Raw genomic sequence first — 21,826 nt, 5'->3', positions numbered from 1 at the left:
ACAAACCTGACTCAGTTACACCAGCTCTGTCAGTAGAAATGGGCTAAAATTCACCCAACTTATTGTGGGAAGCTTGTGGAAGGCTACCCGAAACATTTGACCCAAGTTAAACAATTTAAAGGCAATGCTACCAAATACTAATTGAGTGTATGTAAACTTCTGACCCAATGGGAATGTGTGATGAAAAAAATCAAAGCTGACATAAATCATTCTCTCTACTATTATTCTGACATTTCACATTCTTAAAATAAAGTGGTGATCCTAACTGACCTAGAACAGGTAATGTTTACTTGGATTAAATGTCAGGAATTGTGATAAACTGAGTTTAAATGTATTTAGCTAAGGTGTATGTAAATGTCCGACTTCAACTGTATGTGTCTTTCTTCATACTGAACCAATTTGCCTCAAGGACCCAAAAGTTCCATTAGTATAGATTTCCCTCAATCTTGGTAATTTTGGATAACCTTTGACAAATGTATTTTCATTCAAACTTATCTCCAAATTCAGTATTTGTGCTCATGGTACATCGCTTAACTTCGTTTGAGAAGAGCTAAGGCATTGGTTAGGAGTTGGCTGAGTTATTCATACATCAGTAAATCTGATATTATGTGTCCATTTAAATCTTTTGTAAATCCACTTCACAATGGTCTCCACTCTAAATGTTTTAGCATCATCAAAGGGGATCCCGAGTGGCGCAGCAGTCTAATGCACTGCATCTCAGTGCTAGGGTTAGGGTTAGTGCAAACTGACTCTTATGGTTAGGGTTAGCGCAAACTGGCCCTCTAGGCAGAGTTCCTCTGTCCAGTGTCTGTGTTCTTTTGCCCATCGTAATCTTTTATTTTTATTGGCCTGTCTGAGATATGGCTTTTTCTTTGCAACTCTGCCAGCATCCCGGAGTTGCCCCTTCACTGTTGACATTGAGACTGGTGTTTTGCGGGTACTATTTAATGAAGCTGCCATTTGAGAAGTTGTGAGGCATCTGTATCTCAAACTAGACACTCTAATGTACTTGTCCTCTTGCTCAGTTGTGCACCGGGGCCTCTCACTCCTCTTTCTATTCTGGTTAGTGTCGGTTTACGCTGTTCTGTGAAGGGGGTAGTACACAGCGTTGTACAAGATCTTTAGTTTCTTGGCAATTTCTCTCATGGAATAGCCTTCTATTTCTCAGAACAAGAATAGACTGACGTGTTTCAGAGGAAAGTACTTTGTTTCTGGGCCTTTTGAGCCTGTAATCGAACCCACAAATGCTGATGCTCCAGATAATCAACAAGTCGAAAGAAGGTCAGTTTAATTGCTTCTTTAATCAGCACAACAGTTTTCAGCTCTGCTAACATAATTGCAAAAGAGTTTTCTAATGATCAACTAGCCTTTTAAAATTATAAAATTGGATTAGCTAACACAACGTCACATTGGAACACAGGAGTGATGGTTGCTGATAATGTGCCTCTGTACGCCTATGTAGATATTCCATTATCAATCAGCCGTTTCCAGCTACAAATAGTTATTTACAACATAAACAATGTCTACACTGTATTTCTGATCAATTTGATGTTATTTTAATGGACAAAAACAGTGCTTTTCTTTCAAAAACAAGGACATTTCTAAGTGACACCATACTTTTGAACAGTAGTGTATGATGATTTTACTGTGTATATATCATGTAACCAGCTCAATGGCTGGATGTTAAAATTCATGCCATGCGATTTACAACATCTCTGAATCATCATTAGCCTTATCTCTATGTTCAAATGTACACGTGCAACAAGGTTTCTTAACATTGTCAGTAGGCCTATTTACATATTTGTACACAGCTCCCAGTCTATATTCATTTTCAGAGTTAAAAAACAAACAGATGTGCTATAACATTTTGTTGTGTATGACATGTACAAAAATAATTATCATTTTTCCCCTAAGATATAGATGATCTTAGAATGACCTGTATACGGAATATGCTCTTTATATTTACAGTTGAAGTCGGAAGTTTACATACGCCTTAACAAACTACATTTAAACTCAGTTTATCACAATTCCTGACATTTATTCCAAGTAACAATTCCCTGTCTTAGGTCAGTTAGGATCACCACTTTATTTTAAGAATGTGAAATGTCAGAATAATAGTAGAGAGAATTATTTATTTCAGCTTTTATTTCTTTCATCACATTCCCAGTGGGTCAAAATGCATACACTCAATTAGTATTCGGTAGTAGTATTAGTATTCGGTAGCATTGCCATTAAATTGTTTAACTTGGGTCAAATGTTTCGGGTAGCCTTCCACAAGCTTCCCATAATGAGTTGGGTGAATTTTGGCCCATTCCTACTGACAGAGCTGGTGTAACTGAGTCAGGTTCGTAGGCCTCCTTGCTCACACATGCTTTTTCAGTTCTGCCAACACATTTTCTATAGGATTGAGGTCAGGGCTTTGTGATGGCCACTCCAATACCTTGACTTTGTTGTCTTTAAGCCATTTTGCCACAATTTTGGAAGTATGCTTGGGGTCATTGTCCATTTGGAAGACCCATGTGTGACCAAGCTTTAACTTCCTGACTGATGTCTTGAGATGTTGCTACAATGTATCAACGTAATTTTCCTCCCTCTTGATGCCATCTATTTTGTGAAGTAGACCAGTCCCTCCTGCAGCAAAGCACTCCCACAACATGATGCTGCCACCCCGGGGGTTCACGGTTGAGATGGTAGTCTTCGGCTTGCAAGCCTCCCCATTTTTCCTCCAAATATAACGATGGTCATTATGACCAAACAGTTCTATTTTTGTTTCATCAGACCAGAGGACATTTCTCCAAAAAGTACGATCTTTGGCCCCATGTGCAGTTGCAAACCGTAGTCTGGCTTTTTCATGGCGGTTTTGGAGCAGTGGCTTCTTCCTTGCTGAGCGGCCTTTCAGGTTGTCGATGTAGGACTCGTTTAACTGCGTATATAGATACTTGTGTACCTATTTCTTCCAGCATCTTCACAAGGTCCTTTTCTGTTGTTCTTGGATTGATTTGCACTTTTCGCACAAAAGTACGTTCATCTCTAAAAGACAGAACATGTCTCCTTTCTGAGTGGTATGATGGCTGCGTGGTCCTATGGTGTTTATACTTGCGTACTATTGTTTGTACAGATTTACGTGGTACCTTCAGGCAGGGCGGCAGGGTAGCCTAGTGGTTAGAGCGTTGGACTAGTAACTGAAAGGTTGCAAGTTTGAATCCCTGAGCTGACAAGGTACAAATCTGTCGTTCTGCACCTGAACAGCCAGTTAACCCACTGTTCCTAGGCCGTCATTGAAAATAAGAATTTGTTCTTAACTGACTTGCCTAGTAACATAAAGGTTAAAAAAAATTGAAATTGCTCCCAAGGATGAACCAGACTTGTGGAGGTCTACACTTCTCTTTCTGAGGTCTGGCTGATTTCTTTTGATTTTCCCATAATGTCAAGCAAAGAGGCTTTGAGTTTGAAGGTAGGCCTTGAAATACATCCACAGGTAGACATCCAATTGACTCAATGATGTCAATTAGCCTATCAGAAGCTTCAAAAGCCATGACATAATTTTATGGAATTTTCCAAGCTGTTTAAAGGCACAGTCAATTTAGTGTGTGTAAACTTATGTCCCACTGGAATTGTGATACAGTGAATTATAAGTGAAATAATCTGTCTGTAAACAATTGTTGAGAAAAATTACTTTTGTCATGCAGAAAGTAGATGTCCTAATCAACTTGCCAAAACTATAGTTTGTTAAACAGGAAATTTGTGGAGTGGTTGAAAAATGAGTTTTAATGACTCCAACCTAAGTGTATGTAAACTTCCGACTTCAACTGTATACATCAAGCTCTATCAGCCCGAGAGAGCGCTGTGCCGCTTGTTTCATCTGGAGTCGGAAAGGCTCTTAAAACTGATGTACAAGGAGCTGACCACAGTGGCTTCTTCTTGTATGGAGTCCTTAATGTCCGACTGGCTAACACACACCGCCATGAGTCTCTTGGGGAGCTTCCCACTGAAGAGCAGGTAGATGCAGGGGTTTGCACAGCTGTTCAGACTTGCCAGAAGCATCAGGATAGAGAAAGTTGCAGCTGAAATCAATATTAAAACACAGAATATTCTTATCAAGTAGCAGCATCCTGATTCAATGTAATTCTATACATTTTAGCATAGGCCTACCCCAATAGAAGATAAATCAATTAAACCTACGTTTAAAAGTTTTAATTCAGGCATTAAAACATTTGACAATATGATTGAATTCTAGTAGAATTGTAAGTTTTTCTGAATATTGAAGAGCACTTACTCTCAGTGGGTGCTTGGACATCCCAGACAGACCACAGCTGGACAGTGAAGAAAGGAGTCCAACAGATAATGTAGACAAGAACAATAACCACAGTCATCTTCACGGTCTTAATCCTGGCTTTGGACACTCCAGCAACACTACTGGTCCTGGAGTGCAGAGGTTTGGTGACAATTTCCGATGCTTGATGTGTTTTCATGTGAAAGTTGATTTGAACAGCTCGGCAAATACGCACCTGGCAAACGATAACAGTTAAGATTGGCAACACAAATATCACCAGAGTGGTCCAGGTCACGTAAGCTTTTAGTCCCCAAGGTTTGATGAAGTCAGCCCAGCAGTCATAGACACCAGGCGCAATTTGAACTCGGGAGAAGATGAACAGTTGAGGGAGACTGCCGAAGAGGGACACGGACCATGCAACGCACACAGGCACGTTCCAGCTCGCTCTGCGCCTTTGGAAAGTCACCATGGGGTTACAGATAGCTTGGTAGCGATCAATGGTCATCACTACAATCATGTAAGTGGAGGCAAACATGCCAACGACCTGCATGTATTTCACCAGGCGGCAAATTATGTCAGGACCAATGAATCTGTCCGTTACATCCCACATCAGCTGCGGACAAACTTGGAAAAAGGTGACCACCAGGTCTGCCAGGCAAAGGTGAAAAACAAAGACGCGCATCCTCGACAACTGCTTCCTCCGCTTCCACAGCACCAATAGCAGTACAAAGTTTAACATTGCGGCACTGAAAAATATGATGCTCAAAAGGGCTATTTCAACTCGAGCCAAGCGCTCATCACGAGGCACATCTTCTGCCAATTCCGTTTCCAAACTTATATTACTATTATTTGAAGTGAAAAAAGTCATAATTTCGCTACAAAATAACACAATTTTAAGATAAAAACTCAAATAATTCGGTCCTTAATTAAGCTAATGTTCACGAATAGTTCAAATATAACCTATCAACTGCACAGCATATCACAATAATCAAAATCTGCCTTGGAAAATGTATGCAACTGAAATACAAATTTCCTTATGAAAATCTACACATAACAGACTAAAGACGTTAACTGATCTACAGCAATTGTTTAAAGGATAGACCTTGAAAGCGTCTTGACGCGCGAAAACTTTGGAGGTGGATGTCACCAAGTGCGTGCAACGATGTGAATAGAGGAGAGTCGGCAGCAGCAAATTAATTATATATATATTGGATGCGCAGCAGGAGGGAGGGGCTATGCTTCTGCGTCTTTACAATAACGCCTTCTATACATTTTATAAATAAATTATACATCTGGATAGGTTATACCGGTACTCAGGATTCACTGCAAAAGGCAGAAAGTGGCATGCAATAGTACAACATGATAGGACTAATAGGCATCACACAGTAAGCAGCATATATATATATATATATATATATGAATATCAAAATTAAGTAGAATACCATTTGTATTTTAGTTCAAGTCAAGCTTGTGCTTTATTATGTGTCACTTAAATATCATCCTTTCAAAGTTAGGCTATAGTTTAACCTTTTACACACCATCTGCTTTATCTATGAAACATTAATTAAATAGACTACATATTTAATAAGAGAAAACACACAAAGAAACTACACTATACACAAGCTGATTTCACCCTCAAGCCATTTGATGAGTTGTCAAAAAAAATAAAATCTAAATTCCTGGAGTCATGTTTTTTCTCAGCCCATGAAATACAGATGTATTCAGTTCACTATATTGGTCAAAGAAGACCGTCTTTCTGAGATATGATTATAGGGCATTTAAAACAATTCCACATGGCTCATTAGCCTTTCATTGCTCAAATCTCTCCAATCACCATTGACAATTGGCAAAATATCCAGTTTTCCACTTAATCGTATTGACTGAATCCCAACTAAAATCCCAACAGCAGACTGGCCAATCTCAAAGGAATTGCAGGGCAGGAAATGTACAAAATAATAGTTCTGATATCAATAATGCCACAGATGTTGAGACACTGCAGTGGCTTAGGTTGATTACAAACTTTCTTCATTAGGACAGCGGTGCAGCTGAGAGCATAATACCCAAACTCTAAGTGCTGCACTGGGATAAATTAGTTAAACACAGTAAATATGATTCAGTCCTTGTGGGGTTTCTTTCTCATATTCAACACTGTGTATGAGGGGCTAACACCTGATACACACTGGAATTATGTCTTGTTAACATGACAAAGCAACTCGTCTTTGTCCATCTGGTAACGGCTCCTTTTCCACACGTCTCGTAGGTTCTGTAGGGTAGTACCGATCTCCTTGCCAGAGGTGATGCCCATCTTCCTCAAGTCATGCCCACTCACGGGGAAGCGAGGAATGGACCATCTGTTCATCTCTGCCAGTAACTTGTCCTCTCCCTGGTACTTGAGCAGTTCACATACTTTACTCTGAGCATCTACCTCCCGACTCTGCAAACAAGACACATAGAAAGTATCTATCAGACCATGTGGTTCTGTCAGATTGGGCTTCATACACTCAGTTCCAAAAAGGACACCATCTTGAGTCTTAATTTAAATACAGTAAGTGGTATTACATCAACTCATTTTGACTGTGCTTACATCGATGATAAAGTCAGTGTAGGGCTTCAGGCTGTCTGGATCATCCTGGGACTTATGGAGGTCCTGTCTGTGTTTGACCAGGAACAGACCCAGGTTCTTCTCCTCCCTGGAGACCTTCAGCCTTAGGTCCATCTTCTCCACATCCTGGGAGCAGCGGAACAGGGCCGACAGAACAGTCACAGGCTTGGGAGAATGGTCCTTCACATGCTGCCAGATCCGCTTCATCTCCTCCACATTGCCCTCTGCAGGTAAACCTTGGAATAAAAGTATAACTCTTACACAACTGCAATTACAATAACATCTAAAAATACCTATGCTCTAGCTGAGAACATTTGTAGTGGTCTGTCACCGGGATGCCCTAAATATAGTGCTTTGAGGTATGCTTCATGTAGTTGGTTGCATGGTTACTATAATTGGTTGCATGACTCCCCATAACATTGTTCTTAGCAAACAGGGCTTTCTCCCTCACCTATGTACTGAGCCAGGCCCAGCTCATACATGACCTTTAGTAGGTGGGCAGCATGGTTACCCACCACCATCTTCTTCAGCTCAACCCAGATGCGCTCCCCTGATATGGCTGCCAAGCCACGGGCGTTTTCCCTGATGGCCTCCAAGGTGGCAGGGTCATGTTCCGCTGCCTTTACTGACACCCGGCCATAAAACCTGGGGGCAGACCGGGGGATATACACAAGTAAGGACAGAAATAACATGCAGTAACCCTCACATACTAAAGTTTAATTTGTTAATAGCCATAGCCAAGTCCAACAAACACCTGCCCCATTTACACCCCAGACAAGTCTAGATTACCTGAAGTATCGTAGTATTCTCAAGTAGTCCTCCTGAATCCTTTGCTCAGCACAGCCAACAAACTGAACCTTTCGGTTCTTCAGGTCCTCATATCCTTGGAAGTAATCATATAGGGTCCCATCTAACCCTGTTTGGTCAGAAATCAAATAAGACATGTTTTATCCCCCCTTCTAATGTCAAGTTTGGCATTCATTTCAGAAGGGGTGAAAATATACTATAAACACACCTAAAAACATGGAGTTGATGGTGAGGTCTCTACGCTCTGCATCTTTTTGCCAGTCTGTTGTGAACTCTACCTCTGCATGACGCCCATCCGTCTCAACATCTACACGCAGTGTGGTCACTTCAAAGTTTTCATTGTGAAGCTAGAGATGAAAAGACAAATGTCATGTGTTTTAAAGCAACAAACACACAGGCCTACTGTACAGCAGAATTCAAGCTACATTGACTTTTAACACTTCACCCCATTGTAACAAAATCAGACTGTAGAAAGAAATGTAGTGTAAGAGAACATTTCAGCATCCAAAATGTGAGACTGATGTGATCTGGAATATTTGTGTATAGCTGGTCAAACTGCACATCAATCTTGGGTACTCTTACTCGAGCAGTGATGGTCCCATGCTTCTCCCCTTTATTGTTGATCATCCTGATCCCTGCATTCTGGAACATGCTCTTCATCTCCTCTGGTGTTGCTGTGGTCGCAAAGTCCACATCCTCTGGCCGCTCCCCAGACAAGAGGTCCCTCACAGCACCCCCTGCTATCCTCAGCTCAAACTTGTGCTTCTCAAAGATCTCTATGGAGAAATACAGTGGGGCAAAAAAGTATTTAGTCAGCCACCAATTGTGCAAGTTCTCCCACTTAAAAAGATGAGAGAGGCCTGTAATTTTCATCATATGTACACTTCAAATTTGACAGACAAAATGAGAAAAAAAATCCAGAAAATCACATTGTAGGATTTTTAATTAATTTCTTTGCAAATTATGGTGGAAAATAAGTATTTGGTCACCTACAAACAAGCAAGATTTCTGTCTCTCGCAGATCTCACAGACAGGCTCCTCTGTCCTCCACTCGTTACCTGTATTAATGGCACATGTTTGAACTTGTTATCAGTATAAAAGACACCTGTCCACAACCTCAAACAGTCACACTCCAAACTCCACTATGGCCAAGACCAAAGAGCTGTCAAAGGACACCAGAAACAAAATTGTAGACCTGAGCAGCTTGGTTTGAAAAAAATCAACTGTGGGAGCAATTATTAGGAAATGGAAGACATACAAGACCACTGATAATCTCCCTCGATCTGGGGCTCCACGCAAGATCTCACCCCGTGGGGTCAAAATGATCACTAAAGCAAAAATGAGCAAAAATCCCAGAACCACACGGGGGGACCTAGTGAATGACCTGCAGAGAGCTGGGTAACAAAGTAACAAAGCCTACCATCAGTAACACACTACGCCGCCTGGGACTCAAATCCTGCAGTGCCAAACGTGTCCCCCTGCTTAAGCCAGTACATGTCCAGGCCCGTAGTTTTCTGAAGTTTTCTAGACAGCATTTGGATGATCCAGAAGAAGATTGGGAGAGTGTCATATGGTCAGATGAAACCAAAATATAACCTTTTGGTAAACTCAACTCGTCGTGTTTGGAGGACAAAGAATGCTGAGTTGCATCCAAAGAACACCATACCTACTGTGAAGCATGGGGATGGAAACATCATGCTTTGGGGCTGTTTTTCTGCAAAGGGACCAGGACGACTGATCCGTGTAAAGGAAAGAATGAATGGGGCCATGTATCGTGAGATTTTGAGTGAAAACCTCCTTCCATCAGCAAGGGCATTGAAGATGAAACGTGGCTGGGTCTTTCAGCATGACAATGATCCCAAACACACCGCCCGGGCAACGAAGGAGTGGCTTCGTAAGAAGCATTTCAAGGTCCTGGAGTGGCCTAGCCAGTCTCCAGATCTCAACCCCATAGAATATCTTTGGAGGGAGTTGAAAGTCTGTGTTGCCCAGCAACAGCCCCAAAACATCACTGCTCTAGAGGAGATCTGCATGGGGGAATGGGCCAAAATACCAGCAACAGTGTGTGAAAACCTTGTGAAGACTTACTGAAAACTTTTGACCTCTGTCATTGCCAACAAAGGGTATATAATTGAGAAACTTTTGTTATTGACCAAATACTTATTTTCCACCATAATTTGCAAATAAATTCATTAAAAATCCTACAATGTGCTTTTCTGGATTGTTTTCTCCTCATTTTGTCTTTCATAGTTGAAGTGTACCTATGATGGAAATTACAGGCCTCACTCATCTTTTTAAGTGGAAATACTTGCACAATTGGTGGCTGACTAAATACTTTTTTTGCCCCACTGTACAGGGCTCCCTTGTGAAAGTGTTCTCTCAATGTCCCGGTTTAAATAAAGGTTCATAATTTTACAAATCACTAAGTAGAGAAATGGGTTATTTTTTAACTCCTGAGGATAAACTCATTCTGAGCAGTTCCCATCTTCCACTTTCTGCTTGTGAGGTTAAGTGCCACTGACCTAGACTTTGATGTAGCCAAATTGGTTGGTAGCAAAAATGTACCTGCTCTCACCTGCTATGCCATTCAGTCCATCGCTGAATAAGGACTTGAACTCTGTAGTCTTCAGCTGCATGGTGAAGAGACTTCTGGCACTCCAAGTGAGACGAACTCTGCTAATCACCACAGGATTCAGGATTCTCCCCCACATCTAGATACTGTCGTTGAGCAGAGCAAGTCAATGTTAGCTATAGCTAGCTGTGGTTAGCTAGCTAACGTTAACTATTGATGTGCAATTGCAGTGAATTAACTTGTGGGGGTTGCCACACACATTCAGCTAGTTTAGAGACCAAACAACCATCGTAATATTATCATTACAGCTAGTAGCTGGTTAGCACAGAAATTGGATTCCATGTTCCACTAGCTATTGCTAGATAATTTAGCAAACTGAAGCGAGCATAATTGGCTCTTTTAAGCGACATATATTTTAAAAGTACATCTGGTAAAGTACAATTGTATCATCATGCAGCTGGCTATTAATCTCATATGGACAGACCTGCAATAAAATATGAATAATTTCTTCTTTGGGGATGTTAGTAGAAACATTATTCCCGTTCCATACTTTTTCTGGTACAGCAGGAAGTGCAATTACTTTCACCACAGGAAGTCGCTGACTGTGACCAATAAGAGTGTGAATCGTCATAAAAGGGGCGGGGTACAGAAGAAACAACGCGCGATTTCATTCGAATAATTTTTTGAATTACTGTTACTTTGTTGCAATTTATTTGACACTTTTGGCCTCAGTCACTTTGTTACTACAGTTGCGCAATGTCCAGCAGCGTAGAACATTTCCCTAAACTAAGTACTAATTCCACTTGGCAGCTCATTTTGACTGAGCGAGAGAGAGATGAAAATACTGTTAATATATGTATGGTTGATAACTATTTTAAATTGATTCAATAGATTACTCTAAAATCAATTAACTGTTATCAGATAGATTATAAAACGCATTTTCAGCACGCTAGATAAATGACTCCATAGCCTCTGATCAGACCATTCATTGATCTATGGGTTCTACAGGGTGGTACTTCGAAAGCTATCGCGAGAAACTGAACATTTTTTATTTAGTGACTGTTGAATCTGATCTTCTGTTTGCTGTAGCCTACAACAAGCCGAGTCATTATATTATACACTCTTCACACAGTAGCCACATGGCTAGGGTAGAACTCACACCGCTGAAACCCTGGGACGATTTCTTCCCAGGTTCCGACCGATTTGCTAAACCAGACGCGAGAGATTTACCTAGATGGAACAACAGGGTTGTCAACAACTTGCTTTATTATCAGACAAACTATTTTGTAATGGCTATCATTGTTTTCCTTATTGTGGGGTAAGTAGCATGAGACACTGTCCACAATTTGTATCGAGAACATAACATATTTGGTGTGTCATACTACACTCAGGTTAAAATGGGCTGGGTGATATATTAAATGTGCAGAAATCACTCAGCCATTTCCTGTTTGCTAAAATTTTAATAGTTTGCCTAATTTCAGTTTATGTGATTAAACAAGCAATGTATAGTGTCGAGAATCATTGTACCTTCAAAACTGCAGTACAATATATTTTCAATACCAGGAAATAGTATCTTCAGCTGTTTGGAGCTGAAAAAAGTTACAGCTTTAAGTGTTGGGAAATCTGATTTACTGTAGTTCACCATCACTACTTATAACAGTTAACATCAATTAAAACTACAATCTTGGATTCGTTTATCAGCTAAATGACAGCCTCTCCTTGTTTTGGGACACATTGTTAGGTTATTCTTGTTTGTGTGTATAATTTGGGATATGATGATAGGGTAAAACAGTTGTGCTATTGAGCTGAGCCATTTATAAGTTCATTAAGAATAATTTTATCAATGGCCATTAAACAGATTCTCAGATCCCAGATTGCACCTTTAACTAATGCCTGAGATTAAAGTTGGGTCTCATTAGCTAATTATGGATGCAGGGACTCACTTTAAAGTCTAAACATAGGAGCTGCCCATAGCAGCTGTTAAGGCACTATGTGGCTACCATGCATGATGTTGATGTTCCTCCAAACGTCACTCTGTAGGTACTGGTCTTCTATTGCCAAAGACGTAGCACCCACCTGGGTGATGCAATGGCTGCTGAAAAGCACACAAAAAGCCACCACATCTTGACAGTGGTTAATCTCTGGATGCAGCATGCAGTCCTTGTTGTGGTTATTCCCAACAGATGAAAGCCGGGACTGCATTATTTAAATTCAAACAGCCATTTAGCTATCTATTGCAAATGCAATGCTTTTCTTTGTATGTTATCACATTAACATTTAATTTATTTAATTTCACAATGCTTTTAGAAAATTAATATAAACCCTTGCTAGTGTCTAATTCATTATTCTTTTTCTAGAATTGCTCAGATTTACAATGTGTAATTTCACAAATGGTGGTATCCTGTCATGACCGCATAACTAACAATTGATCACCAAATCACTATAGAGGAAGGGTTTTTACTTTAAAAATGTGGATTCAGTTTTTCAAAAAAATTGTCATCTTTTGGCTAGGCCTACTTGGTTATGATGACACACCGCTGCTATGGTAGTCAACTACTAGGCCCCTAATCCCTGCGCACTTATCAGCTGCTGTTCTAGATCACAGAGATATGAGAAACAGCTGTCGTTATTCACTGGAGGTTGGGCAAAGTTCACTATTGGAGTCGGAAGACATAACGTCCAGGAGTCATATTATCTTAAACAACACTCTTGAATGAAGTTTGAGACAAACCATTGGAAATTATAATATTCCTAACATTGCACCATAGGGCTATGTCAAAACTACTTGCTGTGTAAATGTCCCACTCATCCTTCAGTGGGTTATTCTTTTGTAGATTAACTTCTGTAACATGTCATCATAATCTTTGAAATTGCTCTCATTGTGGTTGTTAATTAAACATCTTTTGTATAAATATTTGCATTTTGGCAAAAAAAAGTCACATTGATGTGTTGACAACCTATCACCACTAGATGGTATCCATGACTACATGAAATATCAAGTGTTCCACCCACCCAGTCCTCTCATTATGCTGTGGTATGTTTTTCCCTGCAGGTTTCTCAACCCTATGGGGATGTTCATGGGCATGGCAGTGGTGTCGCTGGTCTTCCTAGGCTCAGTGTGGGCTGGAGAGAATAAGGCCATGATCAAAGACTTTAAGAGGCAGAACCCCACATTATTTGTCATGGCAGTGATGGTAGCCAGCTACTTTCTTATGTCTCTCTTCGATGGTGTCATGGTCTTCATGTTTGGGATCACATTTCCTATTCTCTGTAAGTTTAACGGTTTGGTATTAAATGTTTCTTTAAGTTACACCACAATTATGCCATTGGTAAATAAATAGGCAAACTTGAATTGAAGTTATTCCAATTTGAAAATATCCTGGAGGTATTACTTACATTGGTGTTTTTACATTAGTGCAAAGTAAGGGTATTAATCTGCTTCTATATATTTTGACTTCAGTGATCTTTGTACACGCCTCACTTCGACTTCGCAACATGAAGAATAAACTGGAGAATAAGATAGAGGGGGCGGGGCTGAAGAAGTCACCAATGGGTATTCTACTGGAGGCGCTGGGCCAGCAGGAAGAGAGCCTGCAGAAGATCCAGGAGTTCCTTGAGGGGAAACCCAAGGAAGGATGAACTCTACACAGAAAACCAACAACACACACGCCACAGTCCCCATGTTGTCATAGGTCCCCTATCACATCCCTGGCCTCTGATTAATGGGAACGCGTTCCTTTGCACACCCCCTTTAATGTGCAGTCTCAATGCAGTCAATCAATGTTGGATAGAAATCATTGTAATACATGTTTGAACACTTCAGCTACAAACCGTATAGCCTATCTCGCATGCAGGTATATGTGTGTTTGTTGGTTTAGTCTAGAGAACATGTGTTGAAAACCAAAGCTTTAATTTTACTTCAGAATATTTGTTACTCCACCCAGAACTTGTCAGAACTCTTCTTTCAAGTAGTGATGACAGCATCTCGATACTGGCTCACATCCTTGCTATGCAATGTTGCAAACAAGTTGCAAATTACTATTCCTTGTTGAATGTATTTGTGTGTGTAGGTGGGCAAATGTTTCCAAATCCCACATGCAATATTTACACAACCTGTTCATGCTTTGTGACTTTTGTAAATATAACAAGAGTGAAAACATTGTGGTGTTAAAAGCACATCTGTGACCTGACAGATTGAGGTCACTTGGTTTGAAAAAATAAACAAACAGAACTATGTTTTATTGTTCCATGAATGAATTCAGTTCTCGCGAATGAAGCGGTAGTGAATTAGGTTTTTTAAACGCTTTGGATTCTCTCTGAAGTGTATACAAACATTGAAATGTGAAAATTCTGATTTGTGGAGAGTAGAACTTTACTACCTTTATTTCTAAGCTTTACTACTTGTTTGGTTACCGTCTTCAAAGGATCTGAATTATTTAATTTATGCTTAATTATTTTCAATTAAGAGAATCTGACAGGCTTGCCTATGAGAGGCTGTGAAATCACTGGGTGATTAATTATTGTGTAAAATAAACATATCATGCCAAATTATTCTGAAGGCAAGAGAGTATCAAGTGTTTTATTTTGTACAGGGTGTTTTTCCTCACTAAATTCAAAGGTGTATTTAACTACAACATTGGATGGAAAGTAGCCCTACATTTTACTCTAATAAAATAAGAACCAGACTAAAGAACCAAGCCAATTCTTTGTGTCCTGGTGCATATGAGAGAGATGTAGAACTTTAATGTGGTGTATTTCATAATCTCATCAAATGGTCTTTAAACAAGTATATGATTTAGAACGTTAAAGTAATAAGGGGTACTAACCTATGTCCATCAGCATTCACTCAGCACCTCCCACTATTATTATTATTATATTATTATTATTATTATTATTATTTATTATATTATATGCCATTTAGCAGACGCTTTTATCCAAAGCGACTTACAGTCATGTGTGCATACATTCTACGTATGGGTGGTCCCGGGAATCGAACCCACTACCCTGGCGTTACAAGCGCCATGCTCTACCAACTGAGCTACAGAAGGACCACTATCTAATCTACATAGTACCTCCAAGGTTATGGATGACCTAACTTCTCCCTCCTCCCCACTTGTCCCAATGCTAATCAATAGGCTGCAGTAGATTATAGTGAAGAGCAGAGTACTGCACAGTCAGTGACAGAGTGGATTCATCTGCAGTCACTCGCTTCCCAACCCCTAAACCTTCTCTGGATTGTGGTGTCAGCTACTTCAACCAGGCTCACATTGTAAATGTATTACAAATCCCAAAGTGGGCTCTCTCTATTGCACTCTCCACTTTGACGTCTTGCACATAAAGTTTTTAAGAAAGGTTTATGATTTACATAACAATAGTCTTTGGGGGTGTGTGTGCATATGGGGGAGAGAGAGATAAAGACAAAGTAGAGGGAAGGAGCTGATGACCTCAGGTGCAGTTCTTTAAGTTCATGTTCAGCTGAAAGAAAGCCTTATTTGAGCTCTCAGAGAACTGATTAATGTCCCCTCCTGCAGTACTCTTCCTTCATGCAGACTACATTGATCAATCTGGGAGCACACGAACACACACGGCCCAGCGGCAGTAAAACCAAGTAAAGTCTAGTCTCAAAGCAGAAAACACAGTGGAGGCCCTTGTTCTCTATCTCTCTCCCCTGCAGCTGTTGTACTTATCCACACAAACATAAGTGTCTGTTGTGTGCAGCAGCTCACCCAACAGGCATGTGTCTTTGGTCTATTGCCTCCTGATCTGAACAGACGTGAAGTGTGAGGCTTTAAGAACAGACACATTACTCTGGCAGGGAGCCTGGTGAGGAAACATCCTTTGTGCTGCAGAGACTCTCAAAAACACATTAATCTTTGTTGTAGTGTGTTTGGAATATTTCAACCTGGACTTAGGGGTAGACGTAACATAGTAAATGTAAATCTGGGACACTACATTTAGAATGATATGTTATGTATTAATTTTAGGATTTCCATTATCCATTTTGTATGATATATTACGAATTGCAATTCTTACAATCTGTTAAGAATTTCTTGTGGCTAATATTAGCTAGATGGCTAACACTAGCTCAGTGGCTAAGGTTAGCTAAACTAGGGGTCAGGGGTTAAGGTTGGGGTTAGGTTAGGAGTTAGGTTACAGGGTTAGTGTTAGGGAAAGGGTTAGCTAACATGATAAGTAGTTGCAAAGTAGGTAAAAAGTAGTAAGTAAAGTTTTTAAATAGCAAAGTTGTTAAATAGCTAAAATGCTAAACTTGCCCATGATGAGATTCAAGCACGCAACCTTTGTGTTGCTTGACGTTCACGTTATACGCCCACCAATCCATCCACCACGACCAACCACCCTACTTTCGTTTTTGCCTTAAGTAACCTTCTGTCTTGTGTAACCATACCAAATGTTACATATCATACTAATTTGAATGTCCCGGATTTAGATTTACTATGTTATGTCTACTCTGAGACCTGGATGAATCATTTGAACTGGGATTCAACAGTGTTATCTAATTGGTCATCACTGTCAGACCATGACCACACCAACAAATCAAATCAAATTTATTTATATAGCCCTTCGTACATCAGCTGATATCTCAAAGTGCTGTACAGAAACCCAGCCTAAAACTCAAAACAGCAAGCAATGCAGGTGTAGAAGCACGGTGGCTAGGAAAAACTCCCAAGAAAGGCCAAAACCTAGGAAGAAACCTAGAGAGGAACCAGGCTATGTGGGGTGGCCAGTCCTCTTCTGGCTGTGCCGGGTGGAGATTATAACAGAACATGGCCAAGATGTTCAAATATTCATAAATGACCAGCATGGTCGTATAATAATAAGGCAGAACAGTTGAAACTGGAGTAGCAGCACGGTCAGGTGGACTGGGGACAGCAAGGAGTCATCATGTCAGGTAGTCCTGGGGCATGGTCCTAGGGCTCAGGTCCTCCGAGAGAGAGAAAGAAAGAGAGAATTAGAGAGAGCATATGTGGGGTGGCCAGTCCTCTTCTGGCTGTGCTGGGTGGAGATTATAACAGAACATGGCCAAGATGTTAAAATGTTCATAAATGACCAGCATGGTCGAATAATAATAAGGCAGAACAGTTGAAACTGGAGCAGCAGCACGGCCAGGTGGACTGGGGACAGCAAGGAGTCATCATGTCAGGTAGTCCTGGGGCATGGTCCTAGGGCTCAGGTCAGTTGAAACTGGAGCAGCAGCACGGCCAGGTGGACTGGGGACAGCAAGGAGTCATCATGTCAGGTAGTCCTGGGGCATGGTCCTAGGGCTCAGGTCCTCTGAGAGAGAGAAAGAAAGAGAGAAGGAGAGAATTAGAGAACGCACACTTAGATTCACACAGGACACCGAATAGGACAGGAGAAGTACTCCAGATATAACAAACTGACCCTAGCCCCGACACATAAACTACTGCAGCATAAATACTGGAGGCTGAGACAGGAGGGGTCAGGAGACACTGTGGCCCCATCCGAGGACACCCCCGGACAGGGCCAAAAAGGAAGGATATAACCCCACCCACTTTGCCAAAGCACAGCCCCCACACCACTAGAGGGACATCTTCAACCACCAACTTACCATCCTGAGACAAGGCTGAGTATAGCCCACAAAGATCTCCGCCATGGCACAACCCAAGGGGGGGCGTCAACCCAGACAGGATGACCACATCAGTGAATCAACCCACTCAGGTGACGCACCCCTTCCAGGGACGGCATGAGAGAGCCCCAGTAAGCCAGTGACTCAGCCCCTGTAATAGGGTTAGAGGCAGAGAATCCCAGTGGAAAGAGGGGAACCGGCCAGGCAGAGACAGCAAGGGCGGTTCGTTGCTCCAGAGCCTTTCCGTTCACCTTCCCACTCCTGGGCCAGACTACACTCAATTATATGACCCACTGAAGAGATGAGTCTTCAGTAAAGACTTAAAGGTTGAGACCGAGTTTGCGTCTCTGACATGGGTAGGCAGAGCGTTCCATAAAAATGGAGCTCTATAGGAGAAAGCCCTGCCTCCAGCTGTTTGCTTAGAAATTCTAGGGACAAGTAGGAGGCCTGCGTCTTGTGACCGTAGCGTACGTGTAGGCAGGAGGACCAAATCGAGAGATAGGTAGGAGCAAGCCCATGTAATGCTTTGTAGGTTAGCAGTAAAACCTTGAAATCAGCCCTTGCTTTGACAGGAAGCCAGTGTAGAGAGGCTAGCACTGGAGTAATATGATCAAATTTTTTGGTTCTAGTCAGGATTCTAGCAGCCGTATTTAGCACCAACTGAAGTTTATTTAGTGCTTTATCCGGGTAGCCGGAAAGTAGAGCATTGCAGTAGTCTAACCTAGAAGTGCCAAAAGCATGGATTAATTTTTCTGCATCATTTTTGGACAGAAAGTTTCTGATTTTTGCAATGTTACGTAGATGGAAAAAAGCTGTCCTTGAAATGGTCTTGATATCTTCTTCAAAAGAGAGATCAGGGTCCAGAGTAACGCCGAGGTCCTTCACAGTTTTATTTGAGACGACTGTACAACCATTAAGATTAATTGTCAGATTCAACAGAAGATCTCTTTGTTTCTTGGGACCTAGAACAAGCATCTCTGTTTTGTCCGAGTTTAAAAGTAGAAAGTTTGCAGCCATCCACTTCCTTATGTCTGAAACACATGCTTCTAGCAAGGGCAATTTTGGGGCTTCACCATGTTTCATTGAAATGTACAGCTGTGTGTCATCCGCATAGCAGTGAAAGTTAACATTATGTTTTCGAATAACATCCCCAAGAGGTAAAATATATAGTGAAAACAATAGTGGTCCTAAAACGGAACCTCAAGGAACTCCGAAAGTTACAGTTGATTTGTCAGAGGACAAACCATTCACAGAGACAAACTGATATCTTTCCGACAGATAAGATCTAAACCAGGCCAGAACTTGTCCGTGTAGACCAATTTGGGTTTCCAATCGCTCCAAAAGAATGTGGTGATCGACGGTATCAAAAGCAGCACTAAGCTCTAGGAGCATGAGGACAGATGCAGAGCCTCGGTCCGATGCCATTAAAATGTCATTTACCACCTTCACAAGTGCCGTCTCAGTGCTATGATGGGGTCTAAAACCAGACTGAAGCATTTCGTATACATTGTTTGTCTTCAGGAAGGCAGTAAGTTGCTGCGCAACAGCCTTTTCTAAAATTTTTGAGAGGAATGTAAGATTCGATATAGGCCGATAGTTTTTTATATTTTCTGGGTCAAGGTTTGGCTTTTTCAAGAGAGGCTTTATTACTGCCACTTTTAGTGAGTTTGGTACACATCCGGTGGATAGAGAGCCATTTATTTATTATGTTCAACATAGGAGGGCCAAGCACAGGAAGCAGCTCTTTCAGTAGTTTAGTTGGAATAGGGTCCAGTATGCAGCTTGAAGGTTTAGAGGCCATGATTATTTTCATCATTGTGTCAAGAGATATAGTACTAAAACAATAGAGCGTCTCTCTTGATCCTAGGTCCTAGGAGAGTTGTGCAGACTCAGGACAACTGAGCTTTGAAGGAATACGCAGATTTAAAGAGGAGTCCGTAATTTGCTTTCTAATAATCATAATCTTTTCCTCAAAGAAGTTCATGAATTTATCACTGCTAAAGTGAAAGTCATCCTCTCTTGGGGAATGCTGCTTTTTAGTTAGCTTTGCGACAGTATCAAAAAGGAATTTCAGATTGTTCTTATTTTCCTCAATTAAGTTAGAAAAATAGGATGATCGAGCAGCAGTAAGGGCCCTTCGGTACTGTCTTTCCAAGCTAGTCGGAAGACTTCCAGTTTGGTGTGGCGCCATTTCCGTTCCAATTTTCTGGAAGCTTGCTTCAGAGCTCAGGTATTTTCTGTGTACCAGGGAGCTAGTTTCTTATGGGATTTTTTTTTAGTTTTTAGGGGTGCAACTGCATCTAGGGTATTGCGCAAGGTTAAATTGAGTTCCTCAGTTAGGTGGTTAACTGATTTTTGTCCTCTGGTGTCCTTGGGTAGACAGAGGGAATCTGGAAGGACATCAAGGAATCTTTGTGTTGTCTGTGAATTTATAGCACGGCTTTTGATGTTCCTTGGTTGGGGTCTGAGCAGATTATTTGTTGCAATTGCAAACGTAATAAAATAGTGGTCCGATAGTCCAGGATTATGAGGAAAAACATTAAGATCCACAACATTTATTCCATGGGACAAAACTAGGTCCAGCGTATGACTGTGACAGTGAGTGGGTCCAGAGACATGTTGGACAAAACCCACTGAGTCGATGATGGCTCCGAAAGACTTTTGGAGTGGGTCTGTGGACTTTTCCATGTGAATATTAAAGTCACCAAAGATTAGAATATTATCTGCTATGACTACAAGGTCCGATAGGAATTCAGGGAACTCAGTGAGGAACGCTGTATATGGCCCAGTAGGCCTGTAAACAGTAGCTATAAAAAGTGATTGAGTAGGCTGCATAGATTTCATGACTAGAAGCTCAAAAGACGAAAACGTCATTTTTTTTTTGTAAATTGAAATTTGCTATCGTAAATGTTAGCAACACCTCCGCCTTTGCAGGATGCACGGGGGATATGGTCACTCGTGTAGCCAGGAGGTGAGGCCTCATTTAACACAGTAAATTCATCAGGCTTAAGCCATGTTTCAGTCAGGCCAATCACATCAAGATTATGATCAGTGATTAGTTCATTGACTATAATTGCCTTTGAAGTAAGGGATCTAACATTAAGTAGCCCTATTTTGAGATGTGAGGTATCATGATCTCTTTCAATAATGACAAGAATGGAGGTGGTCTTTATCCTAGTGAGATTACTAAGGCGAACACTGCCATGTTTAGTTTTGCCCAACCTCGGTCGAGGCACAGACACGGTCTCAATGGTGATAGCTGAGCTGACTACACTGACTGTGCTAGTGGCAGACTCCACTATGCTGGCAGGCTGGCTAACAGCCTGCTGCCTGGCCTGCACCCTATTTCATTGTGGAGCTAGAGGAGTTAGATCCCTGTCTATGTTGGTAGATAAGATGAGAGCACCCCTCCAGCTAGGATGACTGTTTCATCTTAACATTTTTGGTGATGACGTGGATAACAATATCTCTATACTCTCGCCAGTTTTAGCTTTAGCCAGCACCATCTTCAGATTAGCCTTAACGTCGGTAGCCCTGCCCCCTGGTAAACAGTGTATTATTGCTGGATGATTCGTTTTAAGTCTAATACTGCGGGTAATGGAGTCGCCAATGACTAGAGTTTTCAATTTGTCAGAGCTAATGGTGGGAGGCTTCGGCGTCTCAGACCCCGTAACGAGAGGAGTAGAGACCAGAGAAGACTCTGACTCCAACTCGCTTAATGGGGAAAACCGGTTGAAAGTTTCTGTCGGCTGAATGAGCGACACCGGTTGAGCGTTCCTACAGCATTTCCTTCCAGAAACCGTGAGAAAGTTGTCTGGCTGCGGGGACTGTGCCAGGGGATTTATACTAACTGTACTTACTGATGGCACAGACGCTGTTTCATCCTTTCCTACACTGAAATTACCCTTGCCTAACGATTGCGTCTGAAGCTGGGCTTGTAGCAAAGTACAGCGACTGCAATTAGAA

At 41.3% G+C, this 21,826-nt stretch overlaps 3 protein-coding genes across 4 annotated transcripts; 1 reads left to right on the top strand and 2 right to left on the bottom strand.

Annotated features, from left to right (window-relative positions):
• Positions 1–362: 362 nt before the first annotated feature.
• On the bottom strand, positions 363–5,400 carry avpr2b.1 (arginine vasopressin receptor 2b, tandem duplicate, 1). The gene is made up of 2 exons (XM_035779360.2): positions 4,277–5,400; positions 363–4,064 (listed from the first exon to the last, which is right to left on the bottom strand). The coding sequence occupies exons 1-2, from the start codon at positions 5,139–5,141 to the stop codon at positions 3,859–3,861; spliced, it is 1,071 nt and encodes a 356-aa protein (XP_035635253.1). The 5' UTR covers positions 5,142–5,400; the 3' UTR covers positions 363–3,858.
• A 323-nt stretch (positions 5,401–5,723) lies between these two features.
• On the bottom strand, positions 5,724–10,897 carry trnt1 (tRNA nucleotidyl transferase, CCA-adding, 1). 2 transcript variants are annotated; one of them, XM_035777300.2, is made up of 8 exons: positions 10,739–10,897; positions 10,258–10,400; positions 8,265–8,458; positions 7,891–8,029; positions 7,665–7,791; positions 7,327–7,520; positions 6,858–7,111; positions 5,724–6,707 (listed from the first exon to the last, which is right to left on the bottom strand). In XM_035777300.2, the coding sequence occupies exons 2-8, from the start codon at positions 10,391–10,393 to the stop codon at positions 6,459–6,461; spliced, it is 1,293 nt and encodes a 430-aa protein (XP_035633193.1). In that variant the 5' UTR covers positions 10,394–10,400; positions 10,739–10,897; the 3' UTR covers positions 5,724–6,458. The 2 variants fall into 2 exon arrangements, with proteins under 2 accessions (XP_035633193.1, XP_035633194.1); XM_035777301.2 differs by lacking the exon at positions 10,739–10,897 and having other exon boundaries at positions 10,248–10,389.
• Positions 10,898–11,248: 351 nt separating this feature from the next.
• Positions 11,249–14,817, top strand: LOC118388343 (PRA1 family protein 3-like). Its single transcript, XM_035777299.2, has 3 exons — positions 11,249–11,572; positions 13,307–13,524; positions 13,715–14,817. The coding sequence occupies exons 1-3, from the start codon at positions 11,250–11,252 to the stop codon at positions 13,891–13,893; spliced, it is 720 nt and encodes a 239-aa protein (XP_035633192.1). The 5' UTR covers position 11,249; the 3' UTR covers positions 13,894–14,817.
• Positions 14,818–21,826: the final 7,009 nt, after the last annotated feature.

Source organism: Oncorhynchus keta, chromosome 10, assembly GCF_023373465.1.
Source record: "Oncorhynchus keta strain PuntledgeMale-10-30-2019 chromosome 10, Oket_V2, whole genome shotgun sequence".
NCBI lineage: Eukaryota > Metazoa > Chordata > Actinopteri > Salmoniformes > Salmonidae > Oncorhynchus > Oncorhynchus keta.
Note: the sequence above shows the minus strand (reverse complement) of the source record. Positions and strands in the feature narration are given on the sequence as shown.